The 21,983-nt window shown below is 37.5% G+C and overlaps 1 protein-coding gene across 5 annotated transcripts in view; it reads left to right on the top strand.

The window, feature by feature from the left end:
* Nucleotides 1–4,065: 4,065 nt before the first annotated feature.
* Nucleotides 4,066–21,983, top strand: part of LOC130420862 (GTPase IMAP family member 4-like) — a 30,254-nt gene continuing 12,336 nt past the window's right edge. Inside the window, exons 1-2 of one of the 5 annotated variants that reach the window (XM_056748368.1) lie at nt 4,066–4,296; nt 17,917–19,323. In XM_056748368.1, the coding sequence (XP_056604346.1) occupies nt 18,294–19,323 (1,030 nt within the window). In that variant the 5' untranslated portion in view covers nt 4,066–4,296; nt 17,917–18,293. Of the gene's footprint in view, nt 4,297–16,207; nt 19,324–21,983 lie in introns of those variants that run through there. The other 4 variants (XM_056748366.1, XM_056748365.1, XM_056748369.1 and 1 more) reach the window with 4 other exon arrangements.

Raw genomic sequence — 21,983 nt, 5'->3', positions numbered from 1 at the left:
CGATGTTTTTATTTCACTAGTGTTTGTAAGAGGTATTTCAGTAATACGTGTGAATGAATTTCACTAAGTTCGATCGATGTTTTTATTTCACTAGTGTTTGTAAGAGGTATTTCAGTAATAGGTATGAATGAATTTCACTAAGTTCGATCGATGTTTTTATTTCACTAGTGTTTGTAAGAGGTATTTCAGTAATACGTGTGAATGAATTTCACTAAGTTCGATCGATGTTTTTATTTCACTAGTGTTTGTAAGAGTCATTTCAGTAATACGTGTGAATGAATTTCACTAAGTTCGATCGATGTTTTTATTTCACTAGTGTTTGTAAGAGTCATTTCAGTAATACGTGTGAATGAATTTCACTAAGTTCGATCGATGTTTTTATTTCACTAGTGTTTGTAAGAGTCATTTCAGTAATACGTGTGAATGAATTTCACTAAGTTCGATCGATGTTTTTATTTCACTAGTGTTTGTAAGAGGTATTTCAGTAATAGGTATGAATGAATTTCACTAAGTTCGATCGATGTTTTTATTTCACTAGTGTTTGTAAGAGGTATTTCAGTAATAGGTATGAATGAATTTCACTAAGTTCGATCGATGTTTTTATTTCACTAGTGTTTGTAAGAGGTATTTCAGTAATACGTGTGAATGAATTTCACTAAGTTCGATCGATGTTTTTATTTCACTAGTGTTTGTAAGAGGTATTTCAGTAATAGGTATGAATGAATTTCACTAAGTTCGATCGATGTTTTTATTTCACTAGTGTTTGTAAGAGTCATTTCAGTAATACGTGTGAATGAATTTCACTAAGTTCGATCGATGTTTTTATTTCACTAGTGTTTGTAAGAGGTATTTCAGTAATACGTGTGAATGAATTTCACTAAGTTCGATCGATGTTTTTATTTCACTAGTGTTTGTAAGAGTCATTTCAGTAATACGTGTGAATGAATTTCACTAAGTTCGATCGATGTTTTTATTTCACTAGTGTTTGTAAGAGTCATTTCAGTAATACGTGTGAATGAATTTCACTAAGTTCGATCGATGTTTTTATTTCACTAGTGTTTGTAAGAGTCATTTCAGTAATACGTGTGAATGAATTTCACTAAGTTCGATCGATGTTTTTATTTCACTAGTGTTTGTAAGAGGTATTTCAGTAATACGTGTGAATGAATTTCACTAAGTTCGATCGATGTTTTTATTTCACTAGTGTTTGTAAGAGGTATTTCAGTAATACGTGTGAATGAATTTCACTAAGTTCGATCGATGTTTTTATTTCACTAGTGTTTGTAAGAGTCATTTCAGTAATAGGTATGAATGAATTTCACTAAGTTCGATCGATGTTTTTATTTCACTAGTGTTTGTAAGAGTCATTTCAGTAATACGTGTGAATGAATTTCACTAAGTTCGATCGATGTTTTTATTTCACTAGTGTTTGTAAGAGGTATTTCAGTAATACGTGTGAATGAATTTCACTAAGTTCGATCGATGTTTTTATTTCACTAGTGTTTGTAAGAGTCATTTCAGTAATACGTGTGAATGAATTTCACTAAGTTCGATCGATGTTTTTATTTCACTAGTGTTTGTAAGAGTCATTTCAGTAATACGTGTGAATGAATTTCACTAAGTTCGATCGATGTTTTTATTTCACTAGTGTTTGTAAGAGGTATTTCAGTAATAGGTATGAATGAATTTCACTAAGTTCGATCGATGTTTTTATTTCACTAGTGTTTGTAAGAGGTATTTCAGTAATAGGTATGAATGAATTTCACTAAGTTCGATCGATGTTTTTATTTCACTAGTGTTTGTAAGAGGTATTTCAGTAATACGTGTGAATGAATTTCACTAAGTTCGATCGATGTTTTTATTTCACTAGTGTTTGTAAGAGGTATTTCAGTAATAGGTATGAATGAATTTCACTAAGTTCGATCGATGTTTTTATTTCACTAGTGTTTGTAAGAGTCATTTCAGTAATACGTGTGAATGAATTTCACTAAGTTCGATCGATGTTTTTATTTCACTAGTGTTTGTAAGAGGTATTTCAGTAATACGTGTGAATGAATTTCACTAAGTTCGATCGATGTTTTTATTTCACTAGTGTTTGTAAGAGTCATTTCAGTAATACGTGTGAATGAATTTCACTAAGTTCGATCGATGTTTTTATTTCACTAGTGTTTGTAAGAGTCATTTCAGTAATACGTGTGAATGAATTTCACTAAGTTCGATCGATGTTTTTATTTCACTAGTGTTTGTAAGAGTCATTTCAGTAATACGTGTGAATGAATTTCACTAAGTTCGATCGATGTTTTTATTTCACTAGTGTTTGTAAGAGTCATTTCAGTAATACGTGTGAATGAATTTCACTAAGTTCGATCGATGTTTTTATTTCACTAGTGTTTGTAAGAGTCATTTCAGTAATACGTGTGAATGAATTTCACTAAGTTCGATCGATGTTTTTATTTCACTAGTGTTTGTAAGAGTCATTTCAGTAATACGTGTGAATGAATTTCACTAAGTTCGATCGATGTTTTTATTTCACTAGTGTTTGTAAGAGGTATTTCAGTAATACGTGTGAATGAATTTCACTAAGTTCGATCGATGTTTTTATTTCACTAGTGTTTGTAAGAGGTATTTCAGTAATACGTGTGAATGAATTTCACTAAGTTCGATCGATGTTTTTATTTCACTAGTGTTTGTAAGAGGTATTTCAGTAATACGTGTGAATGAATTTCACTAAGTTCGATCGATGTTTTTATTTCACTAGTGTTTGTAAGAGTCATTTCAGTAATACGTGTGAATGAATTTCACTAAGTTCGATCGATGTTTTTATTTCACTAGTGTTTGTAAGAGTCATTTCAGTAATACGTGTGAATGAATTTCACTAAGTTCGATCGATGTTTTTATTTCACTAGTGTTTGTAAGAGTCATTTCAGTAATACGTGTGAATGAATTTCACTAAGTTCGATCGATGTTTTTATTTCACTAGTGTTTGTAAGAGGTATTTCAGTAATACGTGTGAATGAATTTCACTAAGTTAGATCGATGTTTTTATTTCACTAGTGTTTGTAAGAGTCATTTCAGTAATACGTGTGAATGAATTTCACTAAGTTCGATCGATGTTTTTATTTCACTAGTGTTTGTAAGAGGTATTTCAGTAATACGTGTGAATGAATTTCACTAAGTTCGATCGATGTTTTTATTTCACTAGTGTTTGTAAGAGGTATTTCAGTAATACGTGTGAATGAATTTCACTAAGTTCGATCGATGTTTTTATTTCACTAGTGTTTGTAAGAGTCATTTCAGTAATACGTGTGAATGAATTTCACTAAGTTCGATCGATGTTTTTATTTCACTAGTGTTTGTAAGAGTCATTTCAGTAATACGTGTGAATGAATTTCACTAAGTTCGATCGATGTTTTTATTTCACTAGTGTTTGTAAGAGTCATTTCAGTAATACGTGTGAATGAATTTCACTAAGTTCGATCGATGTTTTTATTTCACTAGTGTTTGTAAGAGTCATTTCAGTAATACGTGTGAATGAATTTCACTAAGTTCGATCGATGTTTTTATTTCACTAGTGTTTGTAAGAGTCATTTCAATAATTATGGCCTAAACGGCCCCTCATAAGATTCAGTTGTTTTGAGACAAACATATATTATAAAGATCTTCTACATGTATTACATAAACATTACAAGAGTTATGTTTACTCAAAGTTCAACAGTGTGTGGATCAGATCTGAGCCAGAAAAACATTACTTCTTGGTTAATAATTATTATTAATCTAAGATGATTTTAAACATAATATGTAACTAAGTAAAATCCCTTAGTTTCAGTATTTTTATGTTAGGATTTATCTTTTTCGTTTTCTAAGCGAATTGAAAACACTCAGGATCAATCCAAAAACTAAATTTCTTGAAGTAATATTTCTCTTGTGCCATCTACTGGCTGTGTACAAGATTGTTGCTTGTTTTTCTCGAACTCTGTCTTGGTTGTGTAAAAAAGGTTTTGATTGGACAACAGCAGCTGTAATGGGGGAGGTGCATTTTTACTGTGAAGAACTGAAAGTGAAAATTATGGATACAGAAAGCTCCGGACAGCAGCACGTATCCATGAGATTTCCTGCAGCAATCTTCGACGTCAACGCTGTTATCTATTGAGAAATCGTTAAAGCTAGCATAGCCTACTTACAGAGATTTTCTTGTATAATCGGCTGTATTATTTGTTTGTCAGCAAAGCATTTTTCTGGGCTTGTTGTGATCTGTGTCTGTTATAAAGATGGCGGAAGGGCCTGAACAAATTCATGGTAAGAGTTTATTTACATGTTCATGCAACACAAAACATCATTCATTCCCAGAGAACAGAAATATATTCTGAGGATTTGCTGTGTTTTCTATTAAAACATCAATGCATTACTGAAATCTACATTGAAAACTGCATTCAGGGTTATATATATATTAAGGGTGTAACGTAGCGATTATTTGTACCGAACCAACACGAGCCGTCGAGAGGAAAATTCCACATGAAATGATCATTCCTATGCCCTACTTCCTTCGAAGGGCAAATCCATCAGATTGTACATTTTGGAGTGAGAAGGGCATGTGTGTGCAATTATATAGACGTTTAGAATGCAGTTGGCAAAAGGAACAACGCCATTTCCTCGTTATCTTTAGCTGGCATGTTCCTGTGACAACACAGCATTGTGTCTGTCAGCAGATGTCGTTGTTTTATGGCATAACTTAAGCATAAATATAAACACAAATATATATATATAAATATATATTTATATATAGATATAGATAACTTTTCAAAAATTAAATTAAATGTTTATTTTCAAACAAAAAAATAATGGGATAAATGTTGTCATAATAATAATAATTATTATACAACGCATGTCACTTAATTGGGATCGTATCAATGTATATCTGTTTTGTCTAGTAAAATACCAATACAAATAAATGAATAAAAAACATGTCACTGAAAGTCAAATAACAGATTTGATTGGCCAGTTGGACTAGAGCCATACTTTCCCAAAGAGCAGAAACGATGTGAAGTAGAATGTTTAAACTTAGTTTCAATACTCGGCTAAATGCATGACAAAACTTAAAAGCTGCTTATATTCACCACACTTAACCAAAGATATTGTAGGCGTGAAATTCTGTGTGAGTTTAAAGGCCTAAATACGCGGTGTGTTTCTATCAGAGGTAAAATACAAGGTTTGTCGTTAATCATTTGTGTTCATAATTAGGCTTTTTAACACATAGTACCGTGTAGAAATTATTGGAAGTATTTATTTTTTCTTATTTTGAAACAGTCCAAGCAGTGTACATTTTGGGCAAAGAAATAATGATGATTGGATAAATTGATAACAAAAATTCTCTAAGACTGATTTTATCCCTGACACAAACTTTTCTTCATAATAAATAGAGTTAAGGAGTTCAATGTAATTCATTTTAGTTTCTGTCATTAGAGTGGAAGTGAATATATTTCATATTTTCCTTACTAAGGCTCTCCAGCGAGTGCCCTCTCCTTTTATTTGATCTTGTGTTTTGGTGTGTTTGCTTCACCACGTATATCTATTGGCATATGACATCAAAGCACTGCGAGAATGATTCAAAAGCTTATGGAGCAGTTTGATCTTCAATCTCTCTCGCTTTGAATGCCGTTCAGTCTGTGCAACTCAATATGTCATTTTCTGTTCACGGATGTTAGTGGTGAAGTTCTAAAACACAAAAAAAAACTTTGCACATTGCTCTCGGAAAGTTTAGCCCTCCAACATCTTACATGAGGTTGTCAAACCTATCAGTTTGAGCACCGAGCAGAAACATAAATCGTCACAATGCTCGTCCAAACACATACATCACTAGCAGCACATTTACACGCCTCTCTAACATGAATGAAGCCTAATCAGGATGAACTGAGTTCATTAGTAGAGAATGCCAGAAGTAATCATCAAATAAAAGATTAGACATATATATATATATATATATATATATATATATATATATATAAACATTAGCTTTAAGGCTATACAAATATTTTTTTACAACCAGGAGCACTGCAGTAATGCCCCACTTTTGTCTTGTCATTTGGCTGGTGTTATGTGGTTTCCAGTATCCTTCCCTGGTTCTGTCCCCTGCTTTATAAGGCAACACAACCAACCCTGGGCCGTCACATGCCGTGGCCCATGGCCGTAAATCCCAGGGGGACGGAGGTGACACGTCCCCCTCCATCCAAGGATTGTCCAAAGCCGTTTCTCATGCTTTGTTTTATTTTTGGCGATCTGGCATGATGTGAACATTAACGGCCACAATTAGCCACCCATCCTGCCATTCAGGTCTCGTGTCACACACAGCCGCACACATACCAGTTACAATTTTGTGACTATATCTATATCTAATTTTGTGGCACTATATCTAGCGTCCACTAAAGGTGCACAGCTTTCATTCAGTGTGAGAAGGTTGTTTCTCAGCATCTATTGTGTGCATTATGTGTGCGGCAGTTAAGCTAAACATTCAGTTTACTGAAACTCGGCCAATTCATCAACGAGTACAAAGAATTTAAGCATCTTTCACTGTTACTGACTGTTTGTTTGGGTACACAAACATGAAGAAAGTTTGCTGGAGGAGGCAACCACTCATTAATGTAGATGTACGGTGGCTTTTTCAGACGATGTTGCAGTATAAATCAGGATAACAAGTGACTCATTGTTAACATGAAGTCTGCATGATAAACCTATGAACCTAATCCATATTATCGCCTTGTGTCGTAGTAAGTACACTTTTGGCTGTATTATTTGTGTCCCCTTCAAAAATTTTGTGTGTACTGTCCCCCTTACTGTTAAATGAGATTTACCCCCATGCGTGGCACTGCAAGATGGCGGTGCCCTTGCTCCAAAAGCCATAACAGAACTTCACGTTTTTTCTTAAAAGGTTACATGTATCGAACCTGTTATATGTTTTCCTATTTAAGTGAAAATAAGTTTACTTAAAAATATACATTTGATCGAATGTTTCATAAACCTTACATTTCTCTGGATAATTATTGTTTTTTGGGGGGGTTAAAAGGTATGTTTTAATAAAGTATTTCCCATGCTTAGAGTCACATTGATCTCACAGTGATGTCACCATGAGTTTACAGAATACTCACGATGAGGTCAAAATGTAGAGTCAAGAGCTCAACTAAAGCAAACACTCTTCAACATAATGATGACTTCAAATGACAAACCAGTCACATCTAAACCTCTAACATCACAGTTTGACATCACAGTGAGTTTGATGTGAGGTTACATTTTCACCTCATCGTGAGTAATCTGTAAACTCATGGTGACATCACTGTGAGATCAATGTGACAACATCGTGTTGACTGGGTATGTTGGGCACTAACTGCAGATAACAGATAAATTTACTGATAGTTCTGACCATTCACTGAATTCAACCACAACTGTCATAACAACTAACTTCTCATTCACTGAGATCAAACATAGCACAACTAGGTTGTGTTGACCTTTTTTACAAAATTAGAACACAGAATTAACAAATACTTTGACTTTGAAGTAGAAAGTAAATATTAATACATATTAACACATATTAGTAAATATGAATAATATCAACAATATATGTCACATATATTACACTGTGCCTTTCCTGGTGACACTTCAGTAAAATACTCCCACACTGTTACTTTCTCAAAGCCTTTGCCGTCTAAAAATATAAAAAATAGGAGTTAAAATATTACAGGTAAACAGTCAAAAGTTAAAAATGTCAAACAATTAAAAACAGTAATATATTGAATTATTATAACAAATTTAAATAATTATAATTTTACCTTAAGAATAAGTTTATCAGCATGCTGCAGTTAATGTCTGTTTGACTATGCTTCGCTGTGTGGAACAATCATACAATTCCATTAAACCGCGCACTTTACAGATCAGACTAGCCTCACTTATAACTTCAGATCTTGTAATTGTAGAAGGAAATCGTGAGAAGCTCGCGTTGAGTAAAGATGTGCTTCACTTTAATATAACTATTTTATTGAATATAACATCAAGATAAAAATACACAGCAAAACCTCCAGCGTTAAATTAACACTGTTACTGTTTATATAATTGTCACTCAGAGTGTTAAAAATCAACACTGAATCAGAGTTAAAGTTAATGAGGTGCGTTTTATAATTTTCAGACTTCATTTTGAGTTCCTGGCCTTGAGATACAGCACCACAGTGATATATTTTATAATGAAAGTACACTCTTAATATATGAGAAAAATAGAATCAGTGTACGAATCTCAACAATGGTGACGGTTAACAAAAGAAAGCTAAATGCTGCAATCCAGAATTAGTTTAAGAATCTCAACAATGTGCCTCTAAAACACACTATTATAGCAAATTAAAAATAGATATTAAGTTTAAGAGCCAAACTAAAGGAAACACTAAACAATGTTCATCTTAATTACCTCATTAACTTTAACTCTATTTAGTGTTACTTTTTAACACTCTGAGTGAGAATTATATAAACACTAACAGTGCTCATTTAACACTGAAAGTTTTGCTGTTTACAATCAAGCTTCACTTTAAAACTGCAAAGCTTGGCTGTATAAGGAAGATGTGTCTATGTGTGCAGTTTGTGCCAGACACGCCACACTTTGTAAAACTGCGTACCCTAAACCGTATGACAAAAGTATTACATAAATGCGCTTAAAAAAACGACCGTGCTGTCTAGCCGTGTGATTTCTCATACTGCCTTCAAAACACATTTGTTAATCTAATCAAAATAAAAAATGATGTATTTCAATGGTGATAAAAATAAGTTGAAACCAGACCTTAACAGTTTGAACTTTTCTCTCGGGTGCACGATTGCTAAATTACATTATGTACTGTACCTTTTTACATGGTTTTACATCCACGTGTGATGTATCCTCAGTTGCGATGTATCATCTGATCCCTGTAGCGCGTAGGATCATATCACGTGTCAATACAATCAGCACACGGCGGTAATGGTGTTAGTTTTAACTTCGCTAGTAGTGGGCGCACTACTACATGATGTTTGATTAACAAAGTTCCAGAGAAGCCGGAGCCTCCTCATAAATAAGACCAGAATCTTATCTCCTCTACAAGTGATACAACATGTCAGAGACACCAAAATCAGTCGCCAGCAACAACCCTAACACAGAGTATTCTCCTGCACATTCGAGCTCTCTTCAGCACTCCAGTCCCGGTGTGGATGCAGCCAACAAGCGCGAGGCTGTCCTACGAGGCCGTCAGCTTCGTTGGTCTTCACAACATGCCACGCCCAACCAGGCATCTTCTCCACTCGCCAACGTCATCGTATGGTTCTGCGCATACAGCCATCCCAGCCATCGGGTAGCCATCGGGCAGTTGACCGTCTCCGCATTCAAAATCATGCCGATACACCCACATTTTTGGCACCTTTTCTGCATCCGTTGGCGTGAGAAATTATATTTTTCCGTACGCCTTACCTTTGGATGCAGAAGAAGCTCAAAGATCTTCAATATGTTGTCAGAGGCAATCTGTTAGATTCTCTCTAACAACTGTCCCCCTCAGCTCACAAGTCTGATGCAGCCTCTCTCGTCATCAGAAGATGGCTCTACAGAAGCCAGTATCGTCGCAGAGACCGATCCCGCAGGGGTCCGTGCTTCCATGTTGTGCTCTGCCGCATCAGACTATACCGAAGCCAGTATCGCCGCAGCAACCGCCCCCAAAAGGGGTCCGTGCTTCCAGCTTGTGCTCTTCTGCAGCAGACACCGCCTCTACAGAACTCAACTTTATTTATTGAGCGCTTTTTACAATTTCCATTGTTAAAAGCAGCTGTACATGAGACATATTGACTATAAGCAAAACAACTGAAGTCATATACCTTAGCCCCTGGAAGCCAGTATCGCCGAAGCCATCATCCCATAGGGGACCACACTTCCATCTGTAGCTCTGCCATAACAGACCCCCTCATAGCTCCACGAAGCCAGTATCGCAGCAGCGTCCCCCCGCTGCGGCCCGTGCTTCTCCCCTTACTCTGCCACAGGAGACTCACCTCTAGCCCCTAGAGGCCATTTTCGCTGCAGAGAACGTCCCCACATGACCCATGTTTCCATCCTGTGCTCTGCCGCAGCAGAACCAATTTCCAGAACTCCTGATCACTACGACAAGGTTGCCCATCCTGGGGCATGCCCCTTTACACTCCACCCCTCACCAGCCATATTTCAGGAAGACTTTCATCTAAGCAGGAATTCACACCACCACCCACTCAGCGACTTTCGCTCCGCAAGAGATGGCACGATGTCTCCATTCCGATGCTTCAAAAATCCTACATCACCAACCTAACCGCCACTGGACCACTCACACCATTAGGGTCTGCGCGACCCCCAAGGCCAACACAAGTAATCATCCAGGAAGCCCCAAGTCTCGCATTTATGGAGGGAGGATGAGCTACCCAGCTGCTGTCCAGCATTTGTTTTGCGCTTTTGGGGTGATCTCGGGATAGGGCCGTTTCTTAGCTCTATGCACGTGCCCCTATCAAGGGGAGAATTATTTTATTTAATTATAATTTGCTTAGGCAAACTTGTGAATATGTTAGGCAGAACAGTAGCAGACCTTCCACACTGCCTTCCCTGTTGCGTCTGGAACAAATGCAATCTGGAAAAATTATCAGTCTGATTTTTTGCCGGATGAACTATAGTTCATATATAGATTATATAGATTCATCTGCAAATCCGACCATTCACATTTACATTTAGCAGAAACTTTTATCCAAAGGGACTTGCAAAGAGTTTAATATCAATTAGCACTTACCTCAAAAATTCTGGACCCAGAAAAGGGAAGCAGTATCTCGTCAGTCAATGGGCATGATGGTCACCTGTGCTCATTGTGTTGGTGGGGTTTCCTGACACATTTATACAGGGGTGTAAGATAAGTGACAGGTGCTAGTGAGGCTCGGTGGGTGGGTTTCCATGCAACTCATACAACTTAGAATTATTTGTTTCATGAACTAGTCTGATTAAACGGATTAGTTGGGCACAGGTAAACTTAATATCTTATGTACACTCAACATTTAAGTTGAATGTAAACTGCAGAAACAGATGTGTCAATAAACAACACGCATCACTGTTTTTAGCATAATCACACATGTTGTGTATATTTCTACACACATAGTGTGCATTTTTTTAAATGCCCCTGGATAGATTAACACAGTAAATGTGTTATATTCTGAAGTAGTGCGTATTTATAAAAATAAAAATACTTTACATGGTAACACATCAAAGCTTATACAGCTACCAAGAAAAGAAAAAGTCATCTTGTTTCTTGTTGTTGGGAAAATTTGCACAATTTTGAGTGCTGGTGTGTTATGTATTAGACGTATGTGTCCCTAGATTAGTCTCTGTTTTGACAGCTTAGATGGAAACAGCAGAAATCTAAAAGTTCAAAACTTTTTTACAGTTTAAACTTCCAGACATCGAGAATCAGCTTATGAATCTCAACAATGGTGACAAAGTTGAGTTTTATCTTTTCTTCATGTGCAATGCATGCTGGGAGTCATGGAGGAGTTCTGTTCTAGGCTGTTACCCACAATGCATAGACGCATGAAGCTTTCTTTTGTTGAGTGTCACCACTGTTGAGTTTCATGAGCTGATTCTTGATGTCGAAATTATTCAGGGGATATTTCTAATATTGTAATCGTAAAAAATGTTTTCCTTCACAAAATTTTTCACCTCACTGAGTCAAATAATAACAAAACACATCTACATTTCACTATACTGAGGAGTGGAGTCTGTGTTTAAGTCAAGATCAGGCAGTGAGATGCTAATGTCATGCTGCATGTTGCTTTGTTTAAAAGTAGGGGTGGCCGATACTGTAAAATTTGGGACCAATCCGATACCAAGTAAATGCAGGGCCAGTATTGCCGATATCGATACTTTTAGAAGCATTCACTTGAATTTACATTTACTTTCCTGTGGATGAAATGTGATGATTTATCAGCTGAATGCATCATTCATTTGCTTAATCTTAATACATTTTCATCACCACTGAAATATTTTGTTATTTGTACTCTTAATGTGCCTATAGGCTAATTTATCATGTAGATGTTAAAACACGGGACATAATTTAAACCAAATAAATATATTTATTTAGTTATGTATTCCTTTAATAGAATTTGAAAGCATGAACTTTACACCAAATTATTATCGGAAAATGCAACATGTAACTGGCTGGTTCTTGCTGCTTATTACCACTCTGTGTTGTGTAACAGAATACAAAAAAAACAACTGGAACTGTTGCTGACGGAGATTTTATTATGAGGCCTGGATGGATTAAAGAGAGTACAGTATGAATAGATGTTACGTCTGTGACTTTTCACCTAAACAGATTAAGAACAGTTATTTTATCTGTTAGTCACAACGTTCTGTTGACGCACACACACATACTCAAACCGCTGTACTCGTTAATAAAATCATTAATACAATCCATCCATTCACAAAACACTTTCTAATACATCCATAATACTGTGAACAACAATATTACTACATGCCGTTGGCTTAATCAAACTTTAATAAGCTTTTACAAACATGTGCTGAGAAAGCACCGCTAACTGCTTACCTCTCCTCAGCACGCTCAAAGCGATCTGAGGACGCAGCACGAGTTTACCCGAAATGACGTCATCACGCAATGCAGATACAAAAATAAAATACAAAACTAAACTACAATGTTTTTTTGTGGACAAATTATCACAAAGTAATAGAGTAAAAATTGAAAAGAATGATTATTAGTGAAATACATTAATATTAGTATATACAAGTATTCATTAACATCTGTCACAAACAGAAAACTGATATATAACAAAACAATTTGTCCTTATCCTAGAACTACTTCTCTAGTTTTAAAAAAACTAAGTGCACAAAATTATTAATGAGTAACAAAGCTTTTAAAACTGCTTTTCCATTTTGTTCAGTGTTTAGACACAATAATATTACGGATTAAATTTCCCTTTCATTACATTTTTAAGTGAATTTATAAACAAAGTGCACACAAATGTTTGAGAAACAAAGTCAATAAAGTGTTTAAATAATAAAGTACTTTTAATATTTGGCTTTCTACCCCCAAAGGCCCACTGCCACACATTGCAGGTCGCAGTTTTTATTATTTTCACTGGCTGCAGCTGCGTCTCCATGTTTGCGGTTGGTGCCGCGGAGTCACGTGATAGCAGACATGTGATGGACATGTGATGGACTACAATAGTGGAAATAAATAGTTCTTCTTTATTATACAATTATTAGCTAAATTTGTAAATAAATAAAATCTGTAGTAAAAACACATTAGCATCGATGTTTTAGTGTTAGGATCGATCCTACAACCTCAGCATCGGAATTATCGATATTTCAGGATCAATCCTCCCTGCCCTATTTAAAAGTAACTTTGATCTTTTTAATAATAAACTGCAAAGAAATAAATTATTATTAGAAGTAAATGTTATGTTTCCACTTTTATGTATTTTGACCAAGTTTAATCTAGGATTTTGGAATTCATCTAGATGAATCTAGATTAAAATGGCTCACAGAATATGTGTGCTACCAAAATAATGACTAAAAGTAAGTCTTTGAGAACGGGTGTCTCAAGCCAGGTGGCGCATTAGACCAGGGGCTCATCTCCTGTTTCCAAAATGCATCACAAACTGCTTGAGAAAGCTGTTCTACTATGATAATTGGTGATGAAAATAAATTATGTTCAATAAAATGTACTTGTGTTTACTTCCGCATTAACTAAGAGATGCTTTGCGTTTAGGTGGTACTTGAGACTGGAAGAGCTCCTACAGTAAACCAATTCCGCATTGCACAAGGTGCAAACAACCTTAGTCTTGTCAATGTTTCCATTGGGAAGATTCTTAAAAAGAACCCGGCGGCTTCATAGCTGCATCCATGTTAGCACGTCACGTTTGATGTGGTTATTTTACAGTAACGCTATGTTGTGTTCAGACCAAACGCGAATGGCGCGTCAAGCTCGAGTGATTTACATGTTAAGTCAATGCAAAGACGCGATAGACCTACATGCGGCGCGAATGACGCGAATCACACAAGTTGAAAAAATATCAAGGTGAAAGTCATCATAGCTTTCAACCCAACTTTGAGAATAGATTAACGCCGACATTTTTTTTATCGTTTCACGTTAGTCTCACGTTAATGCAGCACGTTAACACCGATAACGGCCCATCACTAGTTAATAACAGCTTGAAGTTAATGCCCTGAAGTTTTAAACTACAAAGCTGTTTATTTTCTTTTCCTGTATTTTTTACTGAATTTTACTGGCAACCTCAGCTGCCAGGAATCTTTCCGTAAAAATCAGTTGCGCTCTTAATAATTGCTATTTGATATTTTTGTCTTTTCAGTGTATATTTCATAGGGATAGGTGATACTGTATAGTTCGCAATATACTATATAAGTAGAAATCTCCACTATAGGAATCTTCCCAAGGTATAAAGGATAAAGCCTAGTTGATAAGGTATTTCTGTGCGAGACCCATCACAACTCATATGAGGAATGAAAACCTTGTAGCGGATGGTTGACGTGAAGCTAAAGATGAGTTTTCACTAAAAGAGGAGCTCTGCCTTATGTAAAGGATGCCACTGTTGATTACCGAGTTAATGTTTAGTTTCACTTTCTTTTAGTCATCATATTAAAAAATCACAACATTTAGTTTTGTTCAAAGTCTTTATTGAGATGTTGGTTAGATGGCTCAGTGGTAGCAGATTGCATTAGTATTGCTAAAGGTTGTGGGTTTGTCACCCAGAGAACACACATACAATACACAAATAATGTCTAGCTTGAATGCACTGTATAGTGGCTTTGTATAAAAGCATCTGCCAAGTGTGTAAATGTAAAAGGGTGTGTGGGTGGAGCTTCTTCTTTCTAGGGGTGAAACGATATTCGAACAGAATGATCTGCGATACACCTCCCTTGACACGACCCGCGAAAACCCATGGTGTGCCAAGAACCCCCATCACATGCATCACTTCGCAAGCTGAAGCAACTGTTGATCACACTCAATAATGTAATGAAAGTGATTTTTTAATGGCCAGAATGCAAATATATTGACGGATATAACATATCCTGTAACAAGTGATATCTGCGCAGAAATGGCTTTCCTGTAGCTCAGTTGTAAGAGCATTGCGTTAACAACGCAAGGTTGTGAGTTCAATCCCAGGGGATTGCAAATACTTAGGTAAAATGTATAGGATAAAGTAATGTAAGTCGCTTTGGATAAAAGCGCCTGCCAAATGCCTAAATGTAAATAATACATTTCCGTCTCCCCTCCTTCAACTATTCAATTATCTATCAGTGCCCCGTCCCCAAAGACGTAATTCGTGGGTAAGAGGTGAAGGACCAAAAGAGCAGATGAGTGAGGCGCTCAATCTCTCAACTGAAATAAATATGCAGAATACAAGAATGTCTCCGGCTAGGGTACAAAACAGCAAACATAAGGATATGTGTTGTGAGTATTGTACGCATGTGAAGCTAATGCAGGAAACATGTGTTTAAACTATTGTATAAAGCTCTCTAACAATACTGCATAGCATACAAAACGTTAAACATCACAATAAATACTATTTATTTCTAAGTCGCTGTTGAAAGAAGCCAAACGTGTGTCATTGCAGCTTTCATGAAGAATAATCACTAAACTCTCTTGAGGTCTACCCGGTTGTATGAGACATTTGCGCCACTCAAAAAAGTATTTCGGCATATACATAAGATTTATGTATTTGGATTTCATGTAAAATTTACATCCATTTGGATTACATATTTTTAACCTAAATAAAGTAGTAAAATGAATGTGATTCAAGTTTGCAAGACGTACATTTTATATAATTATATTAATAAATAAAATGTGTTATAATTAATATGAAACATGATCATTACGTGTTAAGCCCAATTTAATTAATATGCATCACATTCAAGTAATTTTCATAAATACACTTTAGATCAAACTCATAAAAAATAGACACATGTAATAATGCAACATCGCTCTCGTAGTCGTGCAATGAAAAAAGTAAAACTTTGGTAAAAAAAATTACGTCAACTTGTTACAAGCAATTTTTATTAGTTTTTTTCAAACGATATGTATGGCTTGGGTCAAATCTAAAATTACACATTTCAACAAACCACAATTATTGGTACTGGTGTATGCTTTAGTTGGGCTCTTGACTTTGACTGTATTTTAATGATAAGTTTACATTGTCTGTTGTAACAGTGTGTTAAAATACATTTGTTGAGCCAATGAAAACTAAGAGCCATCAGGATCAAGCGGTTGGTGACTGTAATCTTTGTGTGAATATTAAAATAATTGCTCAGGAGTGTGTTCTTAATGTGTGTAAATTGTGTGAAAATTAAACCGTGGCACTAAAACACAGTATGATCTCATTTAAAAAATATGTGTTAGTTTGTTGACTCAATTAAACATCAAGATTCAGACTATAAACCTCACCATTGTTTAGGTTTTTATGATGTCTAAGTGAACAAAGACAATTGCCTATTTATTTTATCACAGTATCTTTGTATTTATGAACCAGGACATTCAAATCAGTCATAAGAAATCTACTTCCACATTATTTAGTGTCACTTCTCATCTTTATTATAGCTTGATAGACTTTCAAAAACTTAACTTAATGTTATTTTTTCTTTCCTCACCCCAGGACTCTGGTGCTATCAAATTAAGGACTGGTAAAGGGAATTTAAATGATTGTACTACATTTCCGGCTCTAAAATAATCTATAAAGTTCAAGTGAAGTTAAAACGATTCCTTGAGTAGCATTGCTTGTGCCATCACATCAAATCAAACCGTATCGAACCGAACAGTGGTAACAAAACTGTTACAAGAACTGAACAGTGGCATTGATGTATCGTTACGCCCCTACTGCTTTTAGTGACAACTGTATATCTCATTACACTTCTGCCTCTACATCCACTAAACATTTTTGAGTTTGCATTACGTTATTGTAAATATGAGTGTGTGACAGTCTAGATTATTATTTGATTATTTCTGTGATCTTTCTGTAGCGCCAGTTATAGACAGATAATCACACTTATATATTTCTATTAGACGAGAAGTTCAGGAGAGAGAGTGACTGACAACATGATGTGATCCTTTTACCCCTCCACTAAATACAGTACAGGCAGAAGTTTTGGAGTATCATTTTTACATTTTATGTTGATAACTTATATTTTTATCTTCTGATCAATATGTTTCTGGAGCTCTCAAGACTTCATGCAACTGTAACGAGTTATAATAAATACAATACAAGTTTAATGTATTGTTGCTTTTTCACTAAAATCCTTATTATTTTATTACTGATGTATTTCCGTTTTTCTCTGAGCAATATATGTTGATCTTTACGATTTATTCTCCAGAGACTTTTATTTTGATATTTTCTTCTGCCGCTCTTGTGGTGCCATTTTGAAGTGTGTGCGCGCCTCTCTTCAGTTTGCATTGCATGCGGTGGAGAGAGGTAAGCGTTTTTCAGAGCTCTACAAACTTAATTTGCTCATAGATTGAAAAGTATGTTAATCGTGTTGATATCCCTTTTGTGAACAGTACAGAGACTGTGTATTGTGTTCTTTTGCATGTTATATGTGTGAGTGGATCAATAATGTGGAGATATATTGTGTGGGCCTTATGATATGCATTAACAGGGCTTTGAGTCATTAATCAGCTAACTAGTGTTGTATCATATAGGTGATGTAATGATGAGATCTTCACAAGCAGTTTGTCATCTTTGTTGATGTTGATTCACAGGTATTCCACATCTTTCAATGTTATGTGTATTATTTTTGATTGTTAATGAAGTTTGCATTGCATGCGGTGGAGAGAGGTGATGTAATGATGAGATCTTCACAAGCAGTTTGTCATCTTTGTTGATGTTGATTCACAGATGGTGATCAGTCCATGTTGGGTGTGAGCGACTATTAATAAACATCCCTGGTCTGGTGAACCGCAGTAACAGTGTCCTGGTCCTTCTATTACACAACGCAGAGACAGTAGCGTAACAGCGGTCAGTTGCAGACCGGTTACATTGGTGCCGTGACCCGGATCAGAAGATTTGCTTCAGGATCAACGTCAGTTGGGTCGCCGAGGGACGCTGCATTGAGGTTCAGTTTTGTTGATAAAAGAACTGTGAGAATACAACGGACATTTGATATTTCTTAAATCGAATTATGCATTTTCCCATTTAAGTGATTTATTTTTCTCACGTTTTCTGATATTTTGCAATTGTTTATTCTGTTTGAAAATTAATCTTAAAGTGTAAACATGGCATTTAGTTTAAAAGATGATGAAGTTGATGCTTATGAGACAATTACGGGGTTAGGTCTTGGGAGGGGAAGATTTTTTAGTGAAACCCCAATTGTGAGACAGCGTAATGTGAACAGAACACCTCCTGTGTTAAGCTCCACGCGTGTGCCTGATCATGATACTGTGCCCTTAGCTGTTCCAGACATAGCAGATCCAAATTGGCAAAGTTTGATAGCACATATTGCTCAACAAGTGGGGCAAACCATGTTAGCATCTCAAAAAGAGGCTAGTTATGGTGGAGGAGAGAATAAGGGTGCACAGACACAGGGGTTAGGTACCAGTAAGACATTCTCAGACATCCCTTCACTTAACTTGACTGGAGTGAGATTGGTTGTGCAAAGTGAAGCAAAAGAGCCCCCAGTCTACCGTGGTGATGCATCAGACAAGCTTGGTGTGCGTGAGTGGGAGGAGCTGATGGACACATATTTGAGAAAGAGAGGAATACCATTAGCAGAGCAGCATCAAGAGATTATAAGCAGATTGATGGGCAAAGCTAAAGATTTCGTCAAAGTCACTCTTCGCTGTAATCCAGCTTTGAACCCAGTTGAAAACCCAAGGGTTATCATCGACATCCTGAAACAACATTTTAGCGATGTTAATTACTCATGTATGCCCTTGGCTGATTTCTATGGAACTGTTTCATTAGCAGGAGAGGATCCTGTCGAGTACTGGGTGCGTTTGAACAAAGCAGTGGATTTTGCAGAGGAAGCTTTAAAGAGACTTGGGCGACGAATGGAAGATCCATGCCAAGAAGCTGCAATGATGTTCGTGAAATACTGCCCTGATTCCACTCTTGCTGCAGTTTTCCGTTTCAAAGCTCCAGAAAAGTGGACCGCACAGGAAATCCAAGAACAGCTTGACCGGTACCACACAGAGTTAAAAGAGCAGATGTCAGTCAAGCCAAAGCGTCACCCTGTTACAAGACATGTCACCGCTCACGTTCAGACATTCAATGAGGATGAACAGGATGTTGACTCTCCAGAGCTAGGTGAGTGCAGCAGAGCCAGTAATGCACACACTGTACAGGATGACAATTGTATGAGAACTCTGATTAATCTCCTTGATCGTGCACTCGCTCAAAATGCCCAAATGCCATCCCGCCAGCCCCAAAGCAAGCTCTGTAGAGTATGCCAATCTCATGATCACTCTACCGTAACACATTGTCGACGAGAACATCTGTGTTTTGCATGCTTTCAGCCTGGACACAGTAAGAGGGATTGTACAAGTGACAGGTCCAGACCTGGTCCAGCACAATTCCGGGGTCCATTAGGTTTAAACTAGATCGCTCACGTTTGGAAGGGGGATGCGTGAGCATAAGTGAAGAACCCCTAGAGAGTGTTGATCTTCACCACTTTTATGAGAATGCACGCGCACAGGCTCCCACTGGGACTAAGGTGATAGCACAAAATGTTCAGGCAGTTGAGGCATTCGACGATTTGTTCTATGCACCAGTCAGTATTAATGATGTGTTTTCAATAAAAGGAATGCTTGATACAGGCTCCATGGCCTGCACTTTTAGTGACAAAGTGGAAAAGAGGATGTTAAGTGAAAATGTACTGCCTTCACCCACACCACTTCATGAGGAAGTCATCTTAGTCGGATGTGGTGGCAAGGTTACAAAACCAAAATGCATGTATGAGGTCCAATTGAAAGTTTATGGAGAGAGCTGTCTAGTGCCTATTCTCGTTGTACCCGGCCAGCGGGATGATCTGATCATCGGTACAAATGTCATAAAATTCCTTGCGCATCGCATGAAAGGTAGCAGTGACTTTTGGAGACTTGTTTCTAATCATACAGTGGAGCCTCTGGCGGGATGTGAACAGTTCCTGGATGTAATGGCCAACACATGTCGGTGGAAGGGTTCAGAGCTGCCAGACAAGGTGGGAACAATCAAGCTACAGCAGTGTGTCACTCTCTTACCCAGGCAGGAACATCTTGTTTGGGGAAAGCTGCCAAAGAACGCTCCTATGTCACCTGGGAGCACAGTGGTAGTGGAACCTACAAATTCAAGGTCTGTGTCAAGAGACATTATGGTCGGGCGGGTGGTCACGCCATTATGGGGTGATCGCTGGGTTCCTGTAAAAGTCACTAACTTTTCTGATAAGCCAGTCACCCTTAAGAGGAATCGCAAATTAGCAGATGTGTTCCCATGTGTTGCCATGGAAGATTTTGAACTTTTCCAGGGGCTGAGTCGAGCTGAAGTGTCCGCGGAGGAGGGTCAGCAGTCCCCTAAATTGTCAGCTGATTTCAAACAGAGATTGGAAATGGTTGGCCTCGTTGATCTTGACATTCAGTCTGTTTCTGTCAGCCAAGTGACAAAGGAGAAGTTAGTGCAGTTGCTAGAGAGATACAACGACGTGTTTTCTAAGCATGCATTGGACTGTGGAGAAGTAAAGGGTTTTGTTCATCGCATACGACTAATGGATGAGCGTCCATTCAGACTCCCTTATCGTAGAGTGCCGCCTGCACACTACCAAAAGTTGCGGCAGGTTTTGTCCCAGATGGAAGAACAAGGGATAATTAGGAAGTCTGTGAGTGAGTACGCTTCTCCGTTAGTCCTGGTGTGGAAGAAGGATGGCAGTCTGAGACTGGCACAGATTTCCGATGGTTAAATGCCAGAACAATAAAGGATGCACACCCACTTCCACACCAGGCTGACTGCTTAGCTGCTCTGGGCGGAAACACACTCTTCAGCACCATGGACCTGACGTCAGGGTTTTATAACATCCCCATGGCTGAAGAGGACAAGAAATACACTGCATTCACAACTCCTGTAGGGCTGCACGAATATAATAGGATGCCGCAAGGACTATGCAACAGTCCAGCCTCTTTTATGCGGATGATGGTAAGCATCTTCGGAGACTTAAACTTCAGCAGCTTGTTGTGTTATCTTGATGACCTGTTGGTGTTTGCTCCGAATGAGCAGGAAGCGCTGGAAAGACTAGAGGTCGTGTTCAGTCGTCTGAGGCAGTACAATCTTAAGTTGAGCCCTAAGAAGTGCCATCTACTGAGATCCTCTGTAAAATTCCTGGGTCACATCATCGACAGGGATGGAGTTTCAGTAGATCCTGCCAAAGTCGAGGTCATCTCGAAGCTGACTAAGGCAGATCTTATGGAAGATGATAAATGTACTCCATCAGTGCAGAGGATCAAATCAGTTCTTGGTATGATCTTATATTACCAACACTTCATTCCTGGATGTTCTACTTTGGCAAAACCGCTTTTCGCCCTTACTGGTGGGCAGAGGAGGAAAAGAGGAACCAAGGGAGATATTCAAAGGGGAACTTACAGGAAGCTCAAGCCCACGGATTGGACTTCAGAATGTGATAGCGCATTATGTTGTCTTAAAGAGAGTCTGCTTCAAAGTGCTGTTCTAGCCCACCCTGACTTTACTCTGCCTCTGATCTTAGCGATTGATGCCTCACTGGACGGACTGGGGGCTGTATTATCCCAAGTGCCTGCGGGTGAAGAGCGAGCTCGTCCAATAGCATTTGCAAGCAAAACTCTGAGCAAATCACAGAGGAACTATCCAGTTCATAAGCTTGAGTTTCTGGCACTCAAATGGAGCGTGTGCGAGAAGTTTAGCCATTGGTTGAAAGGTCAGACATTCACCGTATGGACAGACAACAATCCGCTCACGTACATCAT

This window comes from Triplophysa dalaica, chromosome 5 (genome assembly GCF_015846415.1).
Source record: "Triplophysa dalaica isolate WHDGS20190420 chromosome 5, ASM1584641v1, whole genome shotgun sequence".
In the NCBI taxonomy this organism is placed as follows: domain Eukaryota; kingdom Metazoa; phylum Chordata; class Actinopteri; order Cypriniformes; family Nemacheilidae; genus Triplophysa; species Triplophysa dalaica.
The sequence above is the reverse complement of the archived record's forward strand: the minus strand, read 5'-3'. Positions and strand labels throughout refer to the sequence as shown.